Consider the following 21,636-nt stretch of genomic DNA (forward strand, 5'->3'; position numbering starts at 1 on the left):
GTTAGGTGAACAATCAAACGAATGCTTCATATACAGGAACAAAGTACCAAAAGCATTTTACAACCCACAGTCTTGCAGACAGCTCAATGTTCTTTGCTGCATAACTTATATATTTTGAAGTCTTTGCAATATTATTTTATATGACCCTGGCTGGTTCTTAAAGGCCCAGTAGTGCCCTACCAAAAATCCCATTAAGCCCAGCCATATTGTTTAAAGGCTCCCATCTTCCCGGGACCATAATCACTGGGCAGGGGGCGGGCAAGCAGCCCCCTCCAGGAAACCAGGGCAGACTCTTGCACAGGGGCTAGTCCGCTACATTTATGTTGATTAGATTGGACATTTAAATCCTAAAATGCAAATGCAAGCCTGCTTGTTTTACAAGAAAGGTGAATCCTACGCAGAACTTTTAAAATGTGCCTGTAGGCAATGACTTTGAAAATTAAAAGATAGAATATTTCTAAATATGCTTCCAAAGTTACATTTTGTTTCTGCAAGCACATCAACAACTTGTTTGCAAATGTAAGAATAAAGTGGTTAGTGCACAGCTGTTATAGTTCATCATTTATGGCTAATATGATTACACACAATGTACATGACATGTCCTCTATAATTTGAGGTTCCAAGATATGTTTACCAACTCATTTTACATCACACTTAGATTAAATATTTAGTGATTTATGAGTAAATGTTCATTACTATTGTATTTCATCCTCCTGTTATGAACACGCTTTTCATTTTATAGAGCCATTTTCATTTTAAATGTGATTTCTTTATTTATGCCAAAACATCGATGCATATTTGTAATCACGAAATGAAACATGTTCACAATACCCAGAGTGAAAAGTGGAGTTTATAGCTTCTTTTAATTTCTTTAGTTGCTTGAAGTTTAAAAAAATATTTGTACATACTGGTATATTGATTTAATGTTTATCTACGGGGAAGCTTGTATACATACGCAGCAACCGCTGCTCAAGTGCATCAAGTTGCCAATACTTATTAATAAGAAGCATGGATGGAACCATCGTGGAGGAAGCAATGCTTTTTCCATGACACCGCAGGAGGTGGAGAGCAGCACCACTGAAGGAGACTCGGGACCAGAAAAAGGCAAGTAAAAAAATAAATATATATTTTGTTGCACACACAGAGAGGGAGGTCTGGGTGGGAATACCTATCCTAGTTTTACTTGGTCACTGCAGTGGAAGTACCTCTAGTGGCTGCCAGTAGAAGTGGACATAATCCCGCAATGTAAACATTGCAGTGTCTAAAAAAATAACTGCAATGTTTTACATTGCAGGATTAAAACCGATCACTGCACCCAGACCACTTCCTTGAGGTGACTTCAGTGGTCCTTTAACCCCTTAAGGACGCTGGACGGTTCAGGACCGTCATTGGCATTTTTCCATTGCCGACCGACGACAGTCCTGAACCGTCCTAAATTTAATATGTACTTACCCGATCGCCGTCGTTCCCCCGGCGGCGATCGGCGGTGCTCCCGCTGTGGGGAGACTGCCTGCAGCCCAGACAGTCTCCCCATGGCGGATTAGGACCCCTGTGGCCATGTGATCGCCCAACAGGGCGACCACATGGTCACAGTAGGTGTCCTAGTGTCTGCCTGCAGGGGGACTGTCTGTGCTGACAGGCAGTCTCCCGGCTGCTGTAAAATCCTAAAAAAAAATTAAAGTTAAAGTGAATAAAAAAAAATTATTATTATATATGTGTGTATATATATATATATATATATATATATGATATATAGACATATATTATACCTATATAATATATGTCTATATATCATATATATAATGTCATGCTAAGTGTATTTTTATATTAATATGTACATATATTAATATAAAAATATACTTATAATTAAATTACACACGTATATATAATATATATAATAACTATATATATTGTATATATATATTATTATAAAATACAAATAATAAGTAATTTCAATTAAATTAAACATGTAAAAATAATAAAAATTAAAAAAAATTATATATCTATACGAAATTTTATTCTAACTGTATTTTGATATTAATATATATATTTATATCAAAATACACTTAGAATGAAATTGTATATATATCTATGTATATATAAATAAATAAAAAGAATACAAACTATTCATATGTCCATATACAAAATTACATAAATAATTATATAAATATACACGTAGACTTCAAATTTATAAATATGCATATATATTTAAATTCTACGTGCGTATTTATGTAATATTTTACATAATTAAGTTATTTTATTGATTGCAATTTAAGGGACCTGCCTGCCAACCCAGGCCGAAAGTCCAGAGAATTTAATTTGCTATCACTGTATTTTACCCTGTAACGTTCTACGACACCCTAAAACCTGTACATGGGGGGTACTGTTTTACTCGGGAGACTTTGCTGAACACAAATATTAGTGATTCAAAACAGTAAAACATATCACAGCGATGATATTGTCAGTGAAAGTGACTTTTTTTGCATTTTTTTCACACACAAACAGCACTTTTACTGATGATATAATTGTTGTGATACATTTTCCAGTTTTGAAACACTAATATTTGTGTTCAGCAAAGTCTCCTGAGTATAACAGTACCCCCCATGTACAGGTTTTATAGCGTTTTTGAAAGTTACAGGGTCAAATATATGGGTCAAATATTTTTACATTGAAAATGGCCAGGTTGGTTACGTTGCCTTTGAGAGCGTATGGTAGCCCAGGAATGAGAATTACCCCCATGATGGCATACCATTTGCAAAAGAAGACAACCCAAGGTATTGCAAATGGGGTATGTCCAGTCTTTTTTAGTAACCACTTAGTCACAAACACTGGCCAAAATTAGCGTTCAATTTAGTTTTTTATTTTTTTCACACACAAACAAATATGAACGCTAACTTTGGCCAGTGTTTGCGACTAAGTGGCTACTAAAAAAGTCTGGAAATACCCCATATTGAATACCCTGGGTTGTCTACTTTAAAAAAAATATGTACATGTGGGGTGTTATTCAGCGATTTATGACAGATAATAGTGTTACAATGATACATTTTAAAAATGTATGTTTTGAAACCACAATATCCTACTTGTACTTATAGCCCTATAACATGCAAAAAAATAGCAAAAAGCATGTAAACACTGGTTATTTTTAAACTCAGGACAAAATTTTGAATCTATTTAGCAGTTTTTTTCATTCGCTTTTGTAGAGGAGTAAAAGATTTTTCACATAAAAGTAAAAAAACATGTATTTTTTTTCAATTTTTCATCATATTTTTTCATTTTTTAAAAATTCAATTACATGAGATTATATAAATAATGGTATGTAAAGAAAGCCCCTTTTGTCCTGAAAAAAACAATATATAATTTGTATGGGAACAGTAAATGAGAGAGCGGAAAATTACAGCTAAACACAAACACCACAAAAGTGTAAAAAGATGCCTGGTCGCAAATGTACAACATCGCAAAAACAGTCCGGTCCTTAAGGGGTTAAAGTAAAACAACCATTGAAAATTAACTTTTTTTTAGGATGCTTTCATTGGCCTTCAACACACTTTCTTCCTACTGGCATGAATAGCACCTATTAATGTGCAAAGAAATGCTGGTAGTTGACGTGATAACATGCCATACAGCAAATAGCATTGCAGATATTCAAAATGCCACTGAATATGTAAGTGAAACAATAGCTATGGGGACAAAATTGAAACAGCACTGAGATCCCAACTCTGTAAATACAAAGCTGTATGATAAACAAATTGTTAGACCATTTTTTTTTTGTTTTTTTTTTGGGGGGGGGGGGGGCGCGGTTAGGGAGGGGGAATGTTCAGCTTTGCAAAAAAAGGAATTGAAAACTACTAAACTAAAACTACATCTGCAATAGAAAAAACTACAAGCACAGATACATGTTTCAGAGATGTTATTGCCTGCATCCACCAGGTTGTTTTTATTTTTCTATTATTGGATAAATTATAAAAATAAAAGTTACCATATTCTTCATCTTCAATTGGCCCAGATTGAGGGGTTTCTCCATTCTTCAGACAGTTGTGAATGTATGTTGCTTTCCACCTTGCGTATTTCCTGTGCTGAACATTCTAAAAGCAAAATAAAATTACCATAAATGTTGATGACATGCTACATTATGCTATTACAAGGCAGTATTATACAAGCAATGAAGTTCAAGAGATGTGTAAAGAGCTAAGCAATAGATTGCACATTTGTCAATGTTAATACACCATAACCACTATAGTGTGCTGTTCCATGGCGCTCATCACCCCATTGTAAGTAGTCAAACCACTTTAGAATGGTCTGACTTCTTACCTGGGGTTCATTCGGTGCAGCTCCCTGCATGCACTACTTCTGACAAAGAGTCAGAATCTCCCTGTCTGAGCTAAGTCTGGTAGTGCAAGGCGGAGCAAATTGTTTATGAGGAGTCAACTAACACTACTTACAATGGTAGGGGAGCCTGGTCATTCCTCGCACCATAACCACTACAGCACACTAGTGGGTAAGGTGTTCCTTTAAAATGTAATGCAAAATGTGGAAGAAATGAGAAAGAAAAAAAAAAAAGGTTTTGTGAATAACGTGAATAAGGACCTCCATTGTAATTTCTGTTTTTCTTAGTCAATATTGTTGGCAATGAAATATTACAAAATTTAAAAAAAAAATGTTTACGTTACCACAAGCACCAATACATCAGTCTGGAACAGTACTGTTAGTTTTGCTTCTCATGTGCTTTACCGAGTAATTTATTTACATTTCAAAAAACAGGAGACACAGACACAAATAGTATTTCCAGTAAAATAATTTTTAATATTAAAGAATAAGCTTAATTTAGTAGACTGTTGACAGAAAATGTTTTATACAAGCCAGAAATTAACAATTATTCCCAGACCTCCTTAGTAATATACTCATTGATGTTTCTTTACTGGGGAAATAAGGAATAAGATGGTTGTAATAAAAATGATATCATGCATATAGCACCAACATATTCCACAGAGCTGTTCAAAGGATAATGCATGCAACATAAATGATGTGGAGTAAAAGTTCAGCAAAAGAAAACTGCATTCTTTTCAATGTAAAAAAAATATTACTATACTATACAATTATATTTACATAACTCTCTATTCTTTAATACACTATTTACACTGATCAGCCACAACATTAAAACCAATGCATCGCGGTTCGCTGCATAAGGGGCCGCGTAGCCGCAAACAGATCTGAGTGCCCATGATGACCCCTATCCACCACTGAATGTGCCTTCAATGGGGATGTGAATGTCAGAACTGGACCATGGAGCAATGTAAGAAGGTTGCCTGGCCTGATGAATTATGTTTTCTTTTGGATGGCCGGGTGTGTGGAGTAGATCTGAGGAAGCAATGGCAGCAAGATGCACTATAGGAAGAAGGCAGGCCAGCAGAGCCAATGTTATGCTCTGGACAATGTTTTGCTGGGACACCTTGGGTCCTGGCATTCATGTGGATGTTACTTTAACACGTACTACCCATCTAGAGATTGTTGTAGACCTCTTACTCCCCTTCATGGCAATGGTGTTCCCTGGTGGCAGTAGCCTCTTTCAGCAGGATAACACTCCCTGAATAAAAATTGTTCAGGAATGATTTGAGAGACATGAGACAGTTCAAGGTGTTGTCTTCGATTTTCCCACATCTCAATCCGATTGAGCATCTGTGCTGGAATAACAAATCTAATCCATGGAGGCCCCATCTCAAAACTTGCATGACTTAAAGGGTCTGCTGCTAATGTCTACCACAAGACATGTTCAGAGGTCTTGTTGAGTCCATGGCTTATGGCATCAGAGCTGTTTTGGTTTTAATGTTATGGCGGATCAGTGTAGAATTAGATAATGCATTAAAAACAAAGCAAAAATTCCCTTCCTTCGGTAATCAACAGCTACTGCTTCCCTCGTGGGAAGGATAACATACTAAAAAATGGGAGGTCAGTATAATCTTTTCTATAGTTTATGTTCATTGTTGATTTCACTAGCTTTATTGTTACCTCTGTAATATTCAGTATCTATTTCTTTCATGTACAATTCTCCATTTTCGTTCATTTGACTCAACTTTTTTAGGTTTGCAATTCCCTAAGATAACATCATCCTTAACACCAAATTTCCCATTAAAATTGCTGTTTAATGGCTATGCCTAACCAGGCAGGAAGAGATCTCTAAACAGGAGGGTCTTATTCTGGTCTATTGGGTCGGTACTTATTACATAAACATAGAAGGAGTTTATGTGATAAGAAATGTATTCCCAAAGACTTGCTCCATTCATCACAAAGGATGAGTGAAACTGCTCTAAGTAATGACAATATTGTTTAGTGAAACAGGTTTTGTGCATCTCTCAATAGAGGGGAGGAGAAAAACCACGGAATGCATCATGCAAACTAGGACTAGACTTGATTGCCTTAAACTTGCAACAATTTTTACAAATAGTCGCAGTTCTAAGTCAGAGTTGATAGTACAGGCATTTCACGGTTTACGTTCTCCCGCTTTCCGTTTTACCGACTTTACGTACACTTCCCGGATGCGCCACTATTTTATGTCGCCGGCAATTTGTGTTGGCGGTCTGTGGATGCAGACCGAAGAGTGTCCCCTCTGGAGCAGAGTTTGTGGCCAGGAGAAGAGAAAGGTAACTGTTCTTGCTGCCCAACCCCAACTGCCGCTCTGCAGTCTGCCACGTAGTACTCACAGAGAGAGCACTTCCTGTAAGACCGGGTACTGTACCGAGATAAGCATGTACAGAAGGGGAGGGGGGAAGAGACACATGGTCAGGTACAGGAGGTTAGAGGGGAGGAGAGACACATGGACAGGTACAGGTGGAGGAGGGGGGACATGTACAGGAGGTGAGGTTAGGTAGAGAATCATGGAGGGGCTGGGAGGGGGGAATGGGACATATGGAGGGGCTGGGAGGGGGAAATGGGACACAAGTGGGCTGGGAGGGGGAAATGAGACACATGGAGAGTCTGGGAGGGGAGAGTGTCACACTTGGAGGAGGGAATGAGACATTTGTAGGGGCTGAAGGACAAATGGGACACATGGAGGGGCTGGGGGGTGAATGAGACACATGGAGTATCTCAAACAAGCCAGAAACAAGTGAGGTGCAGCCTTCAATACATGCCAGACCATTGAAGGTGGACCCATTCAACATGTCATTGAGGAGGAAGATGCCTGATGATGATTTGAAGAAGATTTCAATATGGTATGTATTCCTTTAATGTTCCTACAACATATATGTATTTGTAATGCTTTCATTTTGCATTTGTACTTAATAATTTAGGTTTTCAATAGTAAAATTTCTTGTTCAGAAGCGGAAACCATGTTTATTACATTGCGGTCTATGGGAAATTATTTCTCACTTTATGAACTAGGCTTCGGAACCAATTCGTTCGAAAAGTCAGAAACTACCTATAGTCTTAGTGCCATCTCCTTTGCAACAATGCAAATCTATGAAAGTGCTTAGGAGACGCTGGGCTAATTTAACACTCGGTAAAATTAAGAGGCAATAAAGAGTGAGAACAAAAAGGAGGCCAGAATAGGAAAAAACTATGGAAGTAGAGGTAGAAGGGAGGAGGTTGTGCCAGAAAAATAATTGCTATAAAAAAAACAAAACAAAAAAAAAAACAATGGGCAAGTTAGGATAAGAAATGTGAAACAGTAGAGTCACAAACACCATGGTAATGAAAAACATGATATAGCTTGTGATCCACAGCTCTGAAAGAAGCATATAGATCAGTGTTCCCCAACCCAGTCCTCATGAACCACCAACAGTCCAGATTTTGTCTGTATCTCTATTGGAATAAAACAGGGACACACATAAATCCTGGACTGTTTGTGGTCCATGAGGACTGGGTTGGGGAACACATATAGATCATGGGGAATACTCTGCTCATTCTACTTGTTTAGCCCCTTATAACACAGGGCTCAGTCTCATATCATTTAGACTTAATTGCCATATAGGGCAACATTCTACATATGATATGGTCTATAGGAATCTTATGTTCGCAGATTCCCATTTATGATTTTCATTTAGTGGTAAGCATCAATGGTATTGTCCACGAGATGGCAAAGTCGTAGCATTACCCCTGGGCTCTATATGCCTTACATCTACTACATGTTGGCTCAGCATGTCTTTAGCCAAGCAATTTTTTCCTTTATTTAGTATTTCACTATCTAAGACTATCTAACATTATGATTTAGCTTTCTGCTCAGACATGTGTTGCCCAGCTTGTTTTAACTTTAAAAAAAAAAGAAAAGAAAAAAGAGGCTGAAATATTCTCCAGAGTTTAATATCTTGTGCATATATATATATAGCATTCTTGTCTAGTAAGCGTTTACTATAACTCACTTTTCTTATTTCTGTAATTTACCTTTTATGCCTCAATAAAAGAAATTGACAAAAAAAAAATAAAAATCAAGGGGAATTCTTAAATCAGCATTTAAATAATTGGTTAGAACTTGGGTTAGACAAATTTTAGAGGCATAAATGTACCTTAATGAAAGAGAAGGAAAATGTAGAGTCAAGGAAATATGTCAAAAGATCAATCGTTGGAAGAATAAGATACCTATCCATTTCCTTTACAATGTGTGAAGCAAAAGAAAAGGAACCATACTCAATTCCACTTAATACCGAGTGCACTAAAGCAAGACTCGCAAATCCAGAATACATGGAACAGAACAGGAAAAATCCTCAGGCACTGACGGAAATCAAGCCTCAGGTTTCTTGGATCATATAGACAAAAAGCAACATTTCGACCCGTTAAGAGGTCTTTATTGTATCCTTTACAATGTATGGCCAACTCATTGGGAGAAATATAATTTTTCACTACCTCCAGTCAAAATAACTGTAAACTAGTTTTGTTAATAAATGACAAATGAAAGTCCTGTGATAGTATAGGATTGCTTTACGTAAACTTAAATGGAAGAGCAGTATATTAAGATCAATATACTTGACTCCCTTGCCATAAAGAAAGAAGGTTTGTTAATCTGATTTCCTTCTCTATGACAAAACTGTGAATAGCTGCGTACTGACTGAAGAGGAAGCAGTTTAAAAACTAATACAAACCAATTTGAGGAGTCAATGAAGAAATATCAAGTATAGGGTAAGTAGTCCGTACTGTAGCCAACGCAGAGACTGTTGCCACAGTTCCCCAGAATGTTAGTGACATCTCAGTAAGTGGCATACATATGTCTTTTACGAAAAAATACTTGTGCACTACCATATATACCCGAATTTTCATTTTTTTGACTGTGCCACCATAGAGAAACCATCTGCTTTCCCATTATAGCTAGTATTTTTGCCTGTAAGCATGAGTTTCCAACCATTTAAAGAATTTTAAGTTTTACAAAGCATAGAGTGACACTACTTTTATGATTTTGCAAATGCTCTTTATGTGCCATTCCAAGGTACTCCAACATTTGGACGGTCTGGCAGAGAATTTGGGGAAATGTGGTTCAACAGCAAACCTAAGAAGCTGACAGAGAATTGTGGTAGACTAATGCAAGAACAGCAACAGCTGACAAATAACAGGAAATACACTGTGAGAGCAGCAAAACAAAACTGGACGGTGTGGCAGACCATATTTGGGTATCTTCTGACTATTAATATAGTTTTAAAACAAAAATTAGTTATTATATCTCTATGCAGTTCGCCAGTGACCTAGAAACTAGGAGGGATTTTTTTTTGTTCATCCTTTCTATCCTTAATGAAACAAGTGGATTAAAAAAAATAAATAAATAATAATAATTTTTATTTATAAGTTTAAACAAGTACAAGGAGTGTCTTTCATTGTGGTATGTTAACAGAGCAGCTGAATACAAAAATACCATACTGGATGCAGTAGTATTTTTGTTAACTGGTTACAGATACAAAAAATGTTTGAACATTAGGTTTTACATTATAGGATTCACAAGACTATTCTCCCATGCAATTCCTGTGGAGTACTTTGAAGTTTATAGTTAACATTTTCTAAGCCAACCAACGATGCCAAATAAAATGAACATAATGTGCAATGCCAGGCATAGTGGAAAAAAAAGAGCAGGACAATTATGCAAACACATAAAGAAAAAAGGGGGAGGGGGGGACATAACATAACCCCCAACCAAAATAAAAAAAACACTAACATTTGGGGCAGGAGAATAGGAGTGTGAAAATAAATGTTCCCTTTACCTCTACTCCAAATATTGAAGACTGTTACTTTATAAAGATAATTTAATGCAGCAGTGTGATTCAAACCTCACACTACTCTGTAAAATACTACTTTACTATGTAGCCTAGTTAAGTAAGAAATGCATTCATCACAGCACTTTAGGAGTCTATGGTTGAAAAGTGATAGCTTGCACTGAAAAGTGTTCTTCCCACAGGACCCTAAAACTGACCCAGTCGCTGCTAACACAGTCATCAAAAGGGTAATTTAATAAAAAATGGACTTCTGAAGGCTCATTGTTTTGTCTTGTTTTACAATGTGAGCGAAGCTCTTGTAACTACACTCACATGTAACTCTGTCCATCCAACCGGCTTGCAGTTGCAGTAAATGCCCTTGTGGGGATAGGTAAAATTCAATGGACTATTGTCCCAGCCTTGATACAGGTCATTGCTAACTTGAAAGCAGAGCACATGAAACAGCCCAACCTCGTAAAAAAAAAACAAAAAAAAACCACATGCACTACAAAACACAGAACGGGCAATGTCTTTCAGATCCCTGTAACCTAGTGAGATTTGACACATTTGAAAACACAATATTACCCGTTTACAGAAAATGATGTATAATCTTCTAGGTCACTGAATGGCTTCTGGCAGTATAATATTGCTAATGGAAGAGCTGAACGTCTGTAATTTAAGATGATGTTTGCTATAAACGAAAAAGAAAAACATATACAGCATTGTAAAGAATTTGAGTGTCTTCGATGTAAAGAATTTAACAAACGGTATCTGTCCCTGGGGAGGTTAGATTTTTTTTATTTTCTTTTTTATTTATTTTTTAATGAGCAGTGCTTTATGTAAGCTTGAAACTTGTAACATTTGTATAAACGTTGAAAACCGCACGTTCCATTTAAGAATGATGCCACCTTTCCTTTATCTCCTTCCCCAAGTAGAAAATGTGCTTCATTAAGGCGCAGCCTGTATTTATTCCTACAATATTAAATGTTATAACAGCCGCAAAATATTACCCAGCATTAAAGTGTGGACAGCGTTTAAAATAACTACTGGAAACCAAGGCATTTGAGGTGAAAAGATCTCAGGCAGTATTTCAGAGGTGCAGACAGTTTTTTTACATTTATTTTTTTAATGATTTTGTTTGGAATGAAGAAGAAATATATATTTTAATATGTTCACTCTCACGCAGGGACCTATGGTTAGAATTCTTCCCTGCGGCAGATGTAATAAAAATTAGTCTTACAGGGATATTCCAGGCATGCTATTTTCTATTGTGCAAAAGACAAGTACAGCAAGATTTTATGTATTTATTGGTTCTGCAAATAAAAGTCAAAAACTTGGAAGAATAATTATTTAAACTATCCTACATATAACCCTATACTTTTTGTCCAAAATCACTGTTGTGTGGTCAAGCGCCAAGATTTAAGGAAGGTGCACTTCCGGACAGCAGATGCTACTATTAAACATTTTTATTCAAAAATGGTTTGTTCGGTTCCTTAACAATAAAGGGAAACCACACAAACCAAGTCTTTTAAAAGGCTGTTACATAGGAGCTCGTGGCAGAGGCATCTTTGCCACAAAATACATTACAGAAATCTTTAAAAAAAAATCTGTTGAGATCTTTCACAATACTGAACAAAAATGTAACTAACAAGGAAGAAAATTAATTTACTTTTTATTCATCAAGTAAAAACAAAACCTAAAAAAACCCCGATATATTTGATTAAAAAAAACATATTAGGGGGCGGAGCCAACAGCCAACCGAAGCAGACGCACATCAACAGAGCTCTGCCAACACAAGCCTGAAAAACGCAATTTATTACCCAAAACCCACCAATTTCTACCCATACTGTGATACCACGAGATGGGGAAGAAATCTAAGCATCAGGGAGCCATGAAAACGGCGGGGGCCCGCGACATAGGAGACCTTCTCCTCCGCCCCGTGAAGGCAGCAGAAAAACCTCTGCCTAACTAAAATGGCGACATGACCTCGGCCTCCTCAGGAAAACAGGCGCTGGATGAGTTCCCCAGCACGGGGGCTTGCACAATGCCTCCTCAGACGAGGACAACAAACTACCCTCTACAAAGGGAGACATAAAAGCCCTCCTCTGTAATATCCGCACACTGTTTGCAGCGGACGTGGCGGTACTGAGGGAAGAGATGCATACCGTGGAAGGCCGGGTCAAAAGCACGGAGGAAGCATCACAAGACCTCGCCGCTAGATGCACGCAATTAGAGGCCCAAAACGCAGAGCTACACCGCAGCCAGGTCCTACTCGCCACCCGTGTGGACGAGATGGAGGACCGAAATAGAAGCAGGAATATAAAGATCCGAGGGATCCCCGAGTGCGTGTCCCAAGACAATCTGCCACAATTCATCAGGAGACTCCTCACCTCCCTACTCCCGCCACAACAGGCTAAAACAATCAGAATAGACGGCATATACCGCATCCCGAGAGCGACCAGAACCCCAGCGGACACCCCGAGGGATGTTATCCTGCAACTGCAGACAAGATCGGCCCAGCTGACCCTCATGGCAGCGGTAAGAGGGAAGGTTACTTACCTCTTCGAAACGGCCAATCTGTCCTTCTTCCGAGACCTGTCCAGACCCACTCTGATATGGAGAGGCCTCCTCAAATCCCTGACTGCCACACTCCGCCAGAACGCAATACCATACCGCTGGGCATCCCCCAGAAGCTTAATTATCACACACGGGGGCGCAACAACCCGGGTGACCGACCCCACAGAAATATAATCAGTACTGACCGCGATGGGCCTGTCACCGCAACAAGACTCCACCACCCCAGCACAAAGACCACAGACCCCACACACATGGGACATAGCGAACATTCGACCATTTCGCCGGCAGGCCCCACCACCTCGTCCTCCACGGCCTTCAAGGCACAACGGGCAAACCGGCACACTACAGGCACTTGAGATCCTGAGAAGGCGATAGGGTACCAGACTGAAAGGACTGCCAACAAGTTAAGTCACCATTATCTTACTTCTTCATTCTTTTTTCGTTGATTCGACACCCAGATAGACCCATGGTCCCCTAGCCGCAACCTCACCACAGAGGGTGGACCTAGAGAGGGACAGGGACTATTGGCGGGCCCGTATATGCAACACACAACTGTGAGCCATGAACTCAGCCTGGGGCCGGAGGGAAACCCAGTATAACCCCTGGACTGGAGCTGCATTGCGGGACTCCCGCTAGGTTCCCGGACATGGGAAATGGCGGACAATAAAGAGAACGTTGATCAGCAAGGACCCCGCTAAGAGGGTGACCCCACAAGACCTACTTATAATTTTGTTTGTTTTTGTGTGATATTATATTATTTTCCTTTAGGACCACTATCTTCTCCCTTTTAACACTCTTACTTGCACCCAGCGGAATCAAAGCTAAACAAAGATCACATAATTACAGCGCCCCGTCATCCACATCGAATAGGCAACCCACTCTCCCAGCAAGAGCAAGGCTGTCACCCAAACATGTCAGCTTCGCAACCAGCTAGCCACTTGTGACCCTGAACCTCATACAGGCCCTACGCTAAGCCTAAACTACCCTTGCCGCATCTCCCTACGGCTAAACAGGACTACCCAAGTTTAGTTGTGCTTATTCGCAGTAATCTCAGAAGCTCTCCTTAATAGATACTTTCTGCCCATGTATTCCAAACATGTGCCCAGTAATACCAGCCACATAAGCCCAGCCAGCACCCCACATAAGCAAGGTCCCTCCTCCCTGCCCAGGCATCAAAGAAGTAAACACCAATACCATACGAGGACAGGACAGGCAAGCTGATATAGCTATGTACACACGTATATAGAATTGCTTTGGTTATATACAGTTATGATGTTCATATCTTCAGTTACGCTACACTAAAAATATCGAACTGAAAGAGACAGTAAAAATCCCTTACAAACCGTTCACTAGTCCATGGAAAAGCGCTGGTTAGCTACCATTTCTCAGTCCTGAACTATGTGAATAACCTATTAAAGTATACTTATCAGCCTAAATCTATGTCTAGCTTGTTTCTAGAGAGAATTCATAATGTATAATTTTCCTTCATTGAAAACTAAAATGTTAATCTTTGTTAAAACTTATCCTTAAAAATGTGCCTGTTCAACGAATGCCACAACATGTAATACGACTGCTAACCTACCCTGATGTCACTGTTGTGGAGCATCAAGGCTACTTGTTAATTTTGTGCACAACAAAAATATAGAATAAAAAAAACAAAACATAATATTACATTAAAACCACTGACAGGTGAAATGAATAACATTGATTGCATCAATATATACAATGGCACTTGTCAAGAGGTGTTATATATTAGGCAGGAAGTGAACAGTCAGTTATTGAATTTCATGCATTGGAAGTAGGAAAAACGGACAAGCGTAAAGATCATGACAGGAAAAGAATGACTTTGGCAAGGACCAAATAGTGATGGCTAAACGACTGGGTCAACGCATCTCCAAAAACAGCAAGTTTTGCAGGATGTTCCCGGTATGCAGTGGTAAGTATCTATCTACTAAAAGTGGTGCTAGGAAGGATAAGCGGATAACTGGCGTCATGGTCGTGGCACCCGTGGTGGAGCAAAAACTAGCCTGTCTCGTCAGATCACACAGAAGAGCTACTGTACCTCAAATTGCTAAAAAAAAAACATAATGCTTGCCATGGTAGAAAGGTGGCAGAACACACAGTGCATCGTAGTTTGCTGTGTATGGGGTTTCATACTGCAGACCGGTCAGAGAGCAAAAGATGACCCCTGTCCACCTCTGAAAGCATGGAGCAATGGAAGAAGGTTGCCTGGTCTGATTATCAAATATTTTTTCAGACCAGTTGGATGGCTGGTTGCACGTGCGTCGTTTACTTGGGGGAATGATGGCAGGCTTGCAGAAGGAGTGTTATCCTCTGGTTCTGCTGGAAAACCTTGGGTACTGGCATTTATATGGATGTTACTTTGACATATGTCACCTATCTAGAGATTGTTACACCCCTTCATGGCAATGGTGTTCTCTAATAGCAGTGGCCTCATGACAAATTGTTCAAGATTATGCCTTGTCCTCCAAATTCCCCAGATCTCAATCCAATTGTGCATCTGTGAGGTGTTCTGGAACAACAAATCCGATGCACGGATGCCCCACTTTGCAACTTGTCTGACTTAAAGGATCTGCTGCTATCTGTCTTGGTGTCAGATACTACAGTGCATGTTCAGAGATCTTGTGGATGCCATGCCTCCACGCATCAGAGCTGTTTTGGGAGCACAAGGGGACCATCACAATATTAGGCAGATTGTTTTAATGTTGTGGCTTATCATTGTATATATTTATGGGTCAAAAATCGCACGTGGCGCCTGGCAATGTAGCAGAGCATCTCGGAAGCCAAAGGGCAGGCTTCTGATGCTCTGCCTGTGTGCTGAGTACCGTGAGGGGTCGAGGCACTTAGTGAAGATTAAATAATAATAATAAAAAAAATTAAAACAAGTTTGTAAAAAAAAAAGTAAAATATAAGTATTAAACCTAGTACGTCTGCAGTATTCCTATTTACTTACCCAATATTGTGTATATATATATATATATAATTACAATATTAAATTAGTATGAAGGTTCCGTTCGAGTATTTAATTTCTCTCCAATCCCTAGGAATGAAATTAATTTCTCTTTCATATATTATACGAGGTCAATGCACTGGGTTTCAAGAATTACTGTTCGGCTATTATTTAGGTGAATTTTATGTTACATTATAATTTTGCTGGCTGCAATTTAGGTTGGTTAGACTATTCATAAGTTTCATTTCTATTAGAGTGTTACGTTTTCTCCATCCATAATATCTGCCGGCTTAGTATCTGTAATTTCAATACGGTCGCATAATTCATTCACGTTCATATTATCGCTTTCACTAAATTAAAGACTGCTCATATAAATGCCGTGGACTGTATCACCCAAGATGTTCTTACAGCCATAATTATTGTCCACTTTTCCCCTCCAGCCCTGTGCCTGCCATTTATCGCAAGATCTTCCCTGTTTGCTTATTTTTTGTAGCAGGTATCCCCATCTCCAAGCACAGCTGGACAAAGTGTTTGTGCTGCATGTAGCACAGATCAGGGCAGCACTGCATTGCTTGTGTTCTAGGAAGTGACATCATAAATCAAACTACAGCAGAAGCCACACAGAGCAGCACTGATCAATGAAAAAGAAAGTAAACATGTTCTGAGCAGCTGGGGCAGAGAGTGTAACTGACATGGGCTCAATATGCAGTTGCCCTTCGCAAAAGCATGAGTGGAAAATGTTACGTTCTGCTTATATCATTATTGCGCATGTTCAGAAGAGTGTTTTGAGAGAGTATTTGTTTCTATTTGTTGTAGACTGCACACTGTCTTTAGAACCACCAAACATAGCCATATCAAATGTGTTTATAATACAGGTAAAATGCAGCAAATTAAGGAGGGAGGGGGAGTATAAATACAAGGAACAAAGGAAAACATTTCAGAAGACCATTTTTTTAGCACTATTATTCAGATTATCACCCAGTGTTGGATTCTCACATTACAAAACAGCAATATATGTGATAGGGTTAAATGGTAATTTACAAAGCTTCACAGCTGAACTTGGGTTGTTCACTATATTTTTCTTTCACACCTGGATTGGAATAGGCAGAAGAATGAACCCACGCTGTCATGGGCTACAATACCAATGGCAATAAACCAGTAGATGCGAACAGTCCAAGGCAGTTTTTGTCCAAACAATTGTTTATTCCAGTGACTGGCATTGATATAGAAAAAACAAATTAACTTACTTCTTCGGTGAGTTCTCCAAACACGGATAAAGTGTCAAGCAATAGACTCGCTGTGTAGAATGATTTTATCATATTCCTTTAAAAAAAAAAAAAAAGAGAAGATTTCTGTTAATTTTGGATGAACACCGACAACAATTTTCAGTTATATGGATAGCACGATTCAGATACTTTATTTAGCAGTATTGCTTTAATTTGTAAATTACCCAAATCTAAATATAAACAGCTATGAATGACTATTTCATCTCAAGGGTACCAGAAAATATCCTTAAACAGACTACACTATATAGTGTATTTCTGTTTCATATCTTTGGACTACCCACCAAGACCAAGAGACACACAGAACATCCTTAACCCCTTAAGGACACATGACATGTGGGACATGTCATGATTCCATTTTATTCCAGAAGTTTGGTCCTTAAGGGGTTAAGCGGGGATTATACCGCTCAAGCACATCTCATTAGAGCTATTTAATAACTACATTTCCCGTACAAATATACCAGATAAGATTTAATGATCCTTCTCAAAGCTACCAGAAAATTATCCTTAAACAGAGATTTGCTGCATCAAATTGCTGTTTTGTCAAATAGTATTTATACCTGGTGATGTTGTTACCAAACAAGCAGCAAAACAGCTCTTTAGGGTCCAACTGATTAAAGCTGGATATAGATGTGCAAGTGTAGATTTAGCTAGGGGTGACTGGCACTTTATCAGCTTACACAGAAAAAGAACATGAACAATAAGCATAGCTAACCAAATACATATTTGTTAAATTTTGACAATCATCAAATTTTAGAAAAAGCTCTATTGAGGGTCTATATTGCATTCTCAGAGGCACTTTGACAGAGTTGATACCATAAATCTCAACAGATCAAGAATTAACTTGAAAATATCAGGCCACAAACAAGCTAAAAGAAAGACCAGAATTATTTGTGCACACCCAAGTTTAATAAAGGAGAAATTTAATACAGCAAACGTCTTGGGCTCTTGCCCTTTATCAAGGACCTATGCATTGATAAAGTACAAGAGCCCAAAAGATTTGCTGTATTAAGTTTGTCCTTCATTAAACTTGGGTAGCACCTTCGTGTGCACAAATAGTTCTGCTTGCGCAGATCTAATTTATTTTTGCTTGTTTGTGGATTTGTACACTGCTGGAGTTGCAGTGGGGGGTGTTTGCTGCACAGTTACTTTCTCGTGTATTTTTTTTAAAAGTATTTTGAGAACTCTAACTTGGTTTTAATGTTGCCACATTTGTGTCTTTTTGCACTTTTCTGCTCCTTTTTGGGGTCATTCCTGTATTTTTGAAAATATCAATAGTCCCAGACGTACAATTGCACCACATATGACCTTTTCTTCTCAAACTGGCAAGTACTGTTCTAAAGAAGAGGAGAACACTTGAGCCAGTCTTGCTGGTTAAATATACCATCTTATCATTACCTTGCAGTTTATTGCAATAGGGTATTTAGTTAAGAGCGCATACAATTTTGGAGCATAATGTCCCACTTTCTGGACATGATTGATTTGCCTATATCCCTTATCCAGGCATCCCAAGGAAGTTTAGTGGGCGACTTCTGCTTGTTAAGAATTAAATAGAGAGTGGAGACAGAGACAAGAGGGTAAGAGTCACAATGGCATATGGAGTCCATGAGAGCTTTAGAATGATAGTTTGATTTTCTAATTTCATTAAACGTAGATCTAACAAGTAATGGGACCAATGGAGGGGCAAGGTTTGAAATTATGAAATGAAAGGGTTAAAAATCCTTCTTTGCTGCAATTGTCCCTCAAGGACACTTTGATTTAACAACTATCTTGCCACAGTGTTCTTAAAAGATCATCTTGTTCCAAGCTAAAGCTAGTTCTGAACAGTTTAGCGGTCTGTAAGCTTTGGAGATACGCAAAGAAGAACATGAAGTAAAAAGAACAAACCCCCTCATTGTGATGTAGAAAAGGGAATCCCCCTCATAACGATAATAAATCTTGTTCTGCAATATAATTGTAGAAAACGTCTTAACCATAATACTTAATTATGCACACCCCTTAATTTCTAATTATGCACACTTCTGAAAGTTTTAAAATTTCTATTTGTAATCCTATACAAACCCTTGATTTATTATAATAAATTGGTACAACTTTGAAACAAAGGATCACTATAGGGTCAGGAACACAACCATGTATTCCTGATCCTACAGTGTTAAACCCACCATTTAGGTGGCTTGCTCCCCCTCGGCCCCCCTAAAAACCAATGAAAACGTACCTTATTTCCGGCGCCACACGGGTCCGCCGGCACTGGTCCCAGCCCCTTGGTAACATCATCACCATTGCCGATTTTTAGCCATGGGGAAAGCATTGGATTGGCTAAAATCGACAAGGGGGTGGGGCCAAATGCTGTTTTGGCCAATCAGCACCTGCTCATAGAGATGCATTGAATCAATGCATCTGTATGAGGAAAATTTAGCGTCCCCATGCATAACAGGGAGACGCTGAACAGCAGAGCTGCCAACATCACTGAGCTAGGAAGCATCTCCAGGGGCCATTTGAGTGGCCGCCACTTGGAGGTGTCCCTAGGGGCAATGTAAACACTGCCTTTTCTCTGAAAAGGCATTGTTTGCATTAAAATGCCTGAAGGCAATGATTATACTCACCAGAACTACATTAAGCTATAGTTGTTCTGGTGGCTATAGTGTCCCTTTAACTTGTGTGCCTAGTGTCTGTGTCATTGGGTACCCAGAACTTCGGCTGGACATAACCAAAAAACGTCAATGGCATGGAAGAGCGGTTCCCTCCAGGTATAGTGATTACATGATATGTCCCAACAATTCGTTTACAGGTCTTTGTGGGTGAATTTCAGGAATGATGATGTTGGGCATACACAACATTTTTGAAAACATAATTTAAAGAATACTTCTAGAGACATTTTTCTAACTCTTAAATTACCATTATGGACCATATAACAACATATTGGTGGAAAAGTACAAAAAGTAGTTGGCGAATGTCCTTGGTTTTAGCAAAGTGATGTCAAAAAAAGTATTTAAACAGGAGAATTTTACTGAGGGATTGGAATATACTGCCATAATTGATTTCAGAAACCATATCATGTTAGTGAATTAGGTTAGTGACTTTGACATGTATTTAATCACATAGAAAATCCTTAAAAAAGTAAAGAAAAAAACAAACAAAAAAAAAAGAACAGCTTTGTTTGTAAATGTACACTCACTTGTACAGACTCCTAAAATGTAACCAAGATTCTTAGTATCCCTTAGAGATACACCGTCTTCTTTCCACAGCTTGATTCCAGTTGGTCAACCCCTCTACCTCTCTCACATGCTTGCCCGACTCCCACTCATAATGTGTTCTTGCTCCAGGCTAACTTGTCTTTGTTTTTCCTTTAATAGATTCAATCGCCCACAGTCAGAGTTTCGGTGTCCCACAGGTACCAAAATGTACGCCTACACATTTACCGTATTTCCAAACACTTCTTTAACCCTCCACGCCTACACATTTTTTTGTCTGTAAACCAGGCTTCATCAGGGCTATAAAGATCAATCTCCTAGACCTAGAATCCATATTTAAATGTTGGTAAATTATGATAAAATATTGTTTTTATTCAGATTGTGTCACTTTTTAAAACAAACTTTATTATACAAATATTCAGTCACTGAATCTCTAACAGATGAGCCTGTGAGAGAGGCAGAGGTCGACCACCTGGCGACAAGCTGCAGAAGGAAGACGGTGAATCCCTAAGGGTACTTGGTAAGGTGTTAAAACCAAGACACTGGATTCTATTTTAGGAGTTTGTACATGTGAATGCACATTGCTACATACCAATGCAAATGTCTGTATTTTAATATTTTAAGGATTCCTATGTGATTGAGTACATCTTTTTATTCAAGTAACGGTCACAGCTTAGTCACATTTTTGGCATGTCTTTTATCCTTTGGTACACAAGGTCTGTGTTATTTGTTTTGTTTTTATCACTGAAGGGAAGAGTACACTTCTGTTGGTATTTTTGCAGCAGGTGGGACTAGAAAGACACTATATTTCAGAGTTGCTCACTTTGTATATCAGTTTTTATCTATTTTGGACACTAAATTACACAGATTTTCCCTCACACAAACCCTTAAAAAAAAAAAAAAAAGGAAAAGCAAAATCCCTCCCGCTCCACCACTTCTTTAACCCTCCACTCACTCTTCCTTCCCCCATCCCGCTGCAACTAACCCCACCCCACCTTCCCCCACACCCCATCTCTCTCTTCTCCCTAGAATAAACTAATAATTGATGCCTATGTCATACCCACTAAGATGCCAAGTATAATCTAACCGTTTGACACTGTTGGCCTTTTACCTCTGTTATGATGTTAAAAACTTACCTGTAAAAAAAATACTGATAATGTATTTTATGCCACTATGTGCCTCTGTATAATGCACCACCTCTGCTTGCATAAATTAACTCATGCCATGTACTATCGCCTACTCACTTCTCTGTATCACTACACTACAATGTTACTATGCTTTTATTCCATTATGTACAATTGAAAATCTTTACAAAAAATTATAATTAAAAACAAAACAAAACAAAAAAACAGCTGTAGGCCAATGCTTTCATATCAGTCTTCATGCACGTCGAAAAGTGTCACGATTCTGAGGTTCTCATTTCTGTTTCAATGAGAAAACTGTCTTTAGGT

At 38.6% G+C, this 21,636-nt stretch overlaps 1 protein-coding gene across 1 annotated transcript in view; it reads right to left on the bottom strand.

Moving 5' to 3' along the window:
* The window catches only part of VTA1 (vesicle trafficking 1), a 239,811-nt gene that overhangs the window by 70,701 nt on the left and 147,474 nt on the right, over positions 1–21,636 (bottom strand). The window contains exons 4-5 of the mRNA XM_063443615.1: positions 16,959–17,034; positions 3,977–4,082 (exon numbers count right to left, since the gene is read on the bottom strand). Of these exons, the coding sequence (XP_063299685.1) occupies positions 3,977–4,082; positions 16,959–17,034 (182 nt within the window). The remainder of the gene's footprint in view (positions 1–3,976; positions 4,083–16,958; positions 17,035–21,636) is intronic.

Source organism: Pelobates fuscus, chromosome 2 (genome assembly GCF_036172605.1).
Source record: "Pelobates fuscus isolate aPelFus1 chromosome 2, aPelFus1.pri, whole genome shotgun sequence".
NCBI classification, from domain to species: Eukaryota; Metazoa; Chordata; class Amphibia; order Anura; family Pelobatidae; genus Pelobates; species Pelobates fuscus.